A 6,025-nucleotide genomic window follows, 5' to 3' on the forward strand; every position below is an offset into this window, starting at 1 on the left:
ATTAATCCAAATGCAAGCTCACAATTTATTCCTACAGTTTTATGCAAAAATCCAACTGAAGTCTACAACACCTCATCTAAACGAGAAGCAAAACAGGAACTACATTAATCCAAAGTTTGAACTTCGAATTCAAACTATGGCCTGATTTTATCATACCACATAGTAGTAGCTGACTACTTTTTCTGAAGCTTTTCAGGTGTGTTGAGCTCATCCCAAGCCTGAATCCACGTCTCCATACCTTCTGCAAGCTTCACAAAGTAAGGATCCACTTTCCCAAGCTTTTCCTTCACCTGTCTGGCGAGTTCGATGTAGCACTTCTGCACAGTGGTCGAATCTTTTGAAAGGGTTGCATTTTGGAAGAATGGTATGGCCTCCTCCTGCCAGAATATCCCATTGTACTCTTTCTTCAGGTTCACAAACGGGTTGCTTGCCTTGCTGTGCCATATGTATGGCAGCCCCGTTTTCACCCCCAATCCCAGATGATCACAGATAACCTGAAAATCCAATTATTTGAATTACTGTTGAACAGGCTACATACAGTTTGGGAGGGAAAAAAAAGGCTGTACCTTGACACACCATCCAGCCCACATGTCGTCGTATCGCCCGATTGGCTGCCCGTCTCCCATCAGGCCGAAGTACATAGCAGGGCCGATGAGGTCGCGATCGAATGCTAGGTTCATGCCGCACATGGGAAACAGGGTGCCCTTTGGTATTGTCATCACTGCATCAACGTACCTAAATGCAACCAGGAGTGAATCATATGTAAGAATCCTCAGATTTTAACTTGGATTGGATGATGAGAAAGATAAAATGTTACTTAGTGTTCCTCTCCAGGGGCTTGACGAGCTGCGTCGGTGCATCATAATCAGGGATGTTCAACCACAGGCCGTGCGAGACGGCTGTCGGTACTCCTTCCCTCAGACTGAAAGGGTAGCCGCGCACGAAATCGGTGCCCTCCCTGTAAGGATCATACAACGTGTTGAAGAACAATGGCGTCGACGGCGACAGCAGATTCTTGATGTGCTGATCCAATGCATTCACCATGTTCCCTTTCGGATCGTTGGCCACCTAATTAAGTTCATTTGATTTCATTTCGATCATTCAGTAATCAGATATTCGTTCATTTGACACGTACAATGCAGGAATGCACTTACGAAGCAGTCGTCGTCAATGGTGAAGATGTATTTCTTCTTGGAGACCATGTAGCCGAAGCAGCGACAGGCAGAATCCTTAAAGGAGATGCAGGAGGCCTTGGGGCCGAGGAGCCGATTAATGTCGTTACGGTTGTAGAGCTCGTAGTCGAAGCCATCGGGGACCTTGATGGTCTTGGAGGGGTCGCCATCCTGGACGATGATCAGATGGTATGGCTGCAGGAACGGCCTCCACATTTCGAGGAAATCCAGGTTTCGGATCGTCGGGATGACGATGTCCAGCTCGTCCTTCAGCGGCGGCGGCGCGGTTGCCATGGCGGAGGAGGTGAGAAGAAAGAATTGAGTTTGAGAATAAGTGTACGACGATGATTCTGCTGTGCTTCCAAAAGGTGATCGGAAGCAACGGTAATATATGTGGGCGGGAGGGACACGTGTCGTCTCGTCCAGGGGTTTGTCGGAATAGATATTTTTGTTGTATGGTCGGGGAAGCGTTCAACGCCGGTTGACGCGAGTTTAATGGCGCGCCTTTGCATTTTCCTATTTTTATTTCTTGTTGTCGGATTTTCTATTTTTATTTATTTTTTCAAACTTTTTTCTTCTTTAAATCAGAATTTATTAAGTAATTAAAAAATTTCTTAAAATATAAGGGGTAATTTTGGAAATTAGTATAAAATGGGAAGTTGAGTGGATTTTTTATTTTATCATTTCTAGGATTCTCATTAAAAATAATACTGTAGCAATTTTACCTTCATTTTTCAATAAAAATAATACTCCGTATTTCATCAACTTGTTCAGAGCTGTTTTCGAAAGGCTATGGCGATTTAGAAGTGTTTTCAAGAGATTATTCGTCGGTAAACTTTCCAATCATTTATTTCGTATCGATGGATTATCTGTTTAGTGTTGTTATTTACCGTACTGCATTTTTAGATATTGCTTTGTGATTTCGTATCGATGGATTATCTATTTAGTGTTGTTATTTACCGTACTGCATTTTTAGATATTGCTTTGTGATTTCGTATCGATGGATTATCTGTTTAGTGTTGTTATTAACAGTACTACATTTTTAGATATTGCTTTGTGATTTCGTAGAATTGAGTGCTACATTAAGTTTGTAAAAGTAGTGTACATATGCTTACGAGATTCTTTGTATTGGGGTAAGATAGGTTTAGATTATCTAATTTCTGCATAATCCTGTACATCCCAAAAATCTACTTTGATCTACATTGTCAATATATCTCTATTCTGGTCCTTCTTTGGACTGTTTACCTGTGTCATTGGTTAATAGAAACTCTAATCCGAAGTCCATTAGGTGCCTCAACTCTAGGAAATTTTATTAATCTATCTCCCCCTACTTCCTCCCATTTGTATCTCATGACAAAATAGTGAAGGAATGTAGAAATCTCAGCCAAACCAAGTTCCTTCCCCGGGCATTGTCTGGTGCCTCCTCCAAAAATAAGAAAATGGTGTTGATTTTCTAGACCTCTTTCCTGCATTTTACAATATTACGAAGTTATTAGTTATTGTTGGTCCATAGTGTAGTGTATAAAATTTTTTCATATAATTTTGATTACAAACCAGCCATCTCCATGGATTGAAGGTTAGTGAATCAGGATAGAGGTCTGGATCGTAATTGACCTCCCTTGTGTACACATAAATTCTCCATCCCTTTGGAATTATGTATCCTGCCATTGGGATAAATAAGTATTTCAACATGATGGAAATATCTTAGGTGGAATGATAGGTTTTCCATGTGGATCATGACATGGTAGGGTATATGAAGAAATAATCTCTTGTTCTATGATTGTTGTGTATTCACCTGCTGCTTTAGTATTTTATTATATATCCAAAAAAAATTGATTCTTCATTGTGCTAGTAAGTAATTTCTGGTTTTCTTTGTGCTGATAAAGCATAAATAATTGCATGAAGAGTAAGAATTTGTTCACACCATTTATTTCCATATCTCTGGTTGTTTTCCTCAGAACACCATTGACTATTGTTGCTAGCCTTGATGTCTCATATATGACCTGCAAATGTCGATATAAACCAACTACCATCAACATTTTGATTGATTGCAGTAACTATTTGATTTTAAAAGCTAACAGAGTACTTACTGCACGTGTAAAGCGCATGGACTTGTAGTCATTGTAATCAATCGGATCCTCAGGCCTTTTTCGTTTTCTTATTTCCATATGTTCTTTCTGAAAAATAAAACCTTCAGGTAAAGATGCTGACATCATTTCGCTTGATCTGAAGCTTATTTATAAAGTGAAATCTTTACTTACTCTCAATTCTTCAAGTACTTTTGGATGATCATGAAGATACTTCACAGCCATCATAGAGGTAGTCGAGACAGTTTCATATCCAGAGTATAATATAGTGATGATTAAGTCGATCATCTCCTCATCATTTAGCTTATATTTGTTTTCTTCACTTAGTAGAAAACCAAGCATGTCCTGTTGATTTTCCACACCAGAAGCTTTTCTCTCGTCTAGCAGTTTCCTCAACAGGGTTGTAATAATTTGCCTTGCCTGTAATAAATTGATTATTAGGACTCCCTGATCAATTATTCCACCAAAAAGAAAAAAGTGGGATAACATTCACCTGAATTCCTCCATGGTAGTTAGTGTTGGGAAGGTTGATAGGGAGAGAGAGAGTTCCTAATACCAGTTTAAAGAATTCAGGCATGAATGCTTGTGATATTCCTTCGGCTTCATTGCTAGCTATTTGTCTCAGGGATGATAGAAATGCCATCTGAACAATGGCCATGGATTTTATTATTATATTTGTATGAGAACAGAGGAGTAAAAATATAGCAAGTATGCTCCATGATCGCTACTTAGTTGGATCTAGAGTTTCTAGTACAAACCTCCTTTGTTTTCTCTTGAATGTCAACAATTTTGGAATCCCAGTTGTTGAGATGGCATCTCATGAAATTGTCGATTTTTGGCAATAAACGATCTTTAATCATGGTAGGGCTGATAAGAGCAAGCAATGCCCCTCTCATATGCTTGTGAGTGGAACCATGAACTGCTGCAATGTTGCATTTCCCTAAGATGTCCAGCATTGATTGAGGATATCCAGGGACAAGGCCTTTAGCCTCATTTACCAGAATATATCTGTTTATATCTGGATCCATTGAAACTATGGTGGGACAGCCCAGTATGTGGGATTTGAAAAAACTTCCAAACCTGTTAATAAAGATAAAAACATTAGTTGAAGTATTGAACATCATATCATAAATCCACAATTAGTAATGTTTAAAAATCAGGATCTTTGAATTTTGTCTAGAAAAAGGATCCATTGCAGCTTTGTTTGCATAATTTCCTTCATGCATTATTTCTACCATGCAAAGAACCATAATTATATAGGTTTTGGTAATGGTTACCTTGATCTCTGGTTTTTCATGAAGCTTGGGCCTTGTTTTAGGAACTCAGTGGTCTCTCCAACAACTGGCCACCCCATTGTGCCTGGAGGCAATCCTTTCTTCCTGTACTTGACCTCGTTCCATCTCAATAAAGCTATACTGAAGAGGCAAATGCTCCAAAAGACACCTAGAATGACAACTAAGCCAGCCATTGATTTTCTCTAGAACCTCCCAATATTATTGTGGTGGGGAGGTAGAAGAGCTGTCAAAGGTATGCTTCTCCTGCTCTGGTTTTATGCTTTCTGGTCACCACCTCGTGCGGGTGTTTATATAGACCTGAAGAAATCTAAAATAATATGGAGAGAGAAAGAGAGAGATGTGGGGTGGGCAGCAATACCATGCACAGCTAGGATAACAGGGTACGGACCCACCCTCAATACCTGAAGGAAAAATTAATGGCACACTAAACAAAGAAAGTAATACATCTCTGTAACTACAAGTAAATACTGTTTGAAAGTGTATTTTCGTTTTTCCTTTTTCAGGACACATGATCTCATTCAAAATTGTAGCTGTAAACAAGCATACACTTGGCAAGAATTGTGAATTGAACGTGTGAAATTTACATGGGTAATGTAAACTAGCAGTACGTTTTAGCTAAGTTGTGGGTACCAATACCATTGTGAATCATATGGTTAATTATTGATCTTTTCTCAAGGAGCTGCAAAGAAAATCTTCCCTGTTTGACTGAAGTTAAAATTATAGGCAATAGAAGAGCGCACATGGGCGGCTCCTTAGTGGAAATACAGAACTGAGCTGAAGTTTGTTCACATGCCTATCAAATAGATTTTTACATAAAAATGTAAAAATCACTTACAGTTACAGACATGTTTATGGTGAATGAATATGAGAGGGAGGGGGAGAGAGCAAAAATCAGTTGAGCCATGTTGGTTGGTCATGTATTGGGAACATGGTAACTCATAGTCAATGTCCTACTATTAGGTCGTAGTTCCCAATGACTTCTCTTGTGAAAATTGACTTTAGACTGTATTCTGGTTTGTCTTTCTTATCTTATAGTTGCCCATGTTCTAATCTTGCTCGCATCTCAAAATTCAGTGACTTTTTTTGGAGCCTTGTGCATGGAGAGGATTTATTAACCTATATATAAAAACTAATTCGAGTTCTATATATATATATATATAATATCCCATGTGGATGGACTGATGAACGTTGATACACTTGGATCTTCCCTCTCATTTTATTACTATAATGATATATATAGGCCTGAATATTCATATTCATGTTTTCGGATCTTGACTGCTTTGACTGACTGTGCCCAATGGGGAGGATTTATTATACTATGCACCATTCTCTTAGATACAGAGATTTAGATTGAAATTACAGTAACTTTTAGTTGCATACATTTTTATAGGTTGTACGAAGAAAGTGCACTTGTCTGATGGCCTCATTTAGAAGAAAGTAAGAAAGGGAAATAACGTAGTAATGTTTTAGA

At 38.7% G+C, this 6,025-nt stretch overlaps 2 protein-coding genes across 2 annotated transcripts; both read right to left on the reverse strand.

Moving 5' to 3' along the window:
* Positions 1-9: 9 nt before the first annotated feature.
* Positions 10-1,506, reverse strand: LOC127244517 (probable UDP-arabinopyranose mutase 1). Its single transcript, XM_051265072.1, has 4 exons — positions 1,155-1,506; positions 818-1,068; positions 567-735; positions 10-494 (listed from the first exon to the last, which is right to left on the reverse strand). The coding sequence occupies exons 1-4, from the start codon at positions 1,464-1,466 to the stop codon at positions 174-176; spliced, it is 1,053 nt and encodes a 350-aa protein (XP_051121029.1). The 5' UTR covers positions 1,467-1,506; the 3' UTR covers positions 10-173.
* A 722-nt stretch (positions 1,507-2,228) lies between these two features.
* On the reverse strand, positions 2,229-4,855 carry LOC127244512 (cytochrome P450 85A1-like). Its single transcript, XM_051265060.1, has 8 exons — positions 4,537-4,855; positions 4,018-4,339; positions 3,753-3,902; positions 3,434-3,679; positions 3,263-3,349; positions 3,097-3,175; positions 2,727-2,833; positions 2,229-2,638 (listed from the first exon to the last, which is right to left on the reverse strand). The coding sequence occupies exons 1-8, from the start codon at positions 4,725-4,727 to the stop codon at positions 2,423-2,425; spliced, it is 1,398 nt and encodes a 465-aa protein (XP_051121017.1). The 5' UTR covers positions 4,728-4,855; the 3' UTR covers positions 2,229-2,422.
* Between the last annotated feature and the right edge of the window lie 1,170 nt (positions 4,856-6,025).

This window comes from Andrographis paniculata, unplaced genomic scaffold, assembly GCF_009805555.1.
Source record: "Andrographis paniculata isolate CXL003 unplaced genomic scaffold, ASM980555v1 Contig19END, whole genome shotgun sequence".
NCBI lineage: Eukaryota > Viridiplantae > Streptophyta > Magnoliopsida > Lamiales > Acanthaceae > Andrographis > Andrographis paniculata.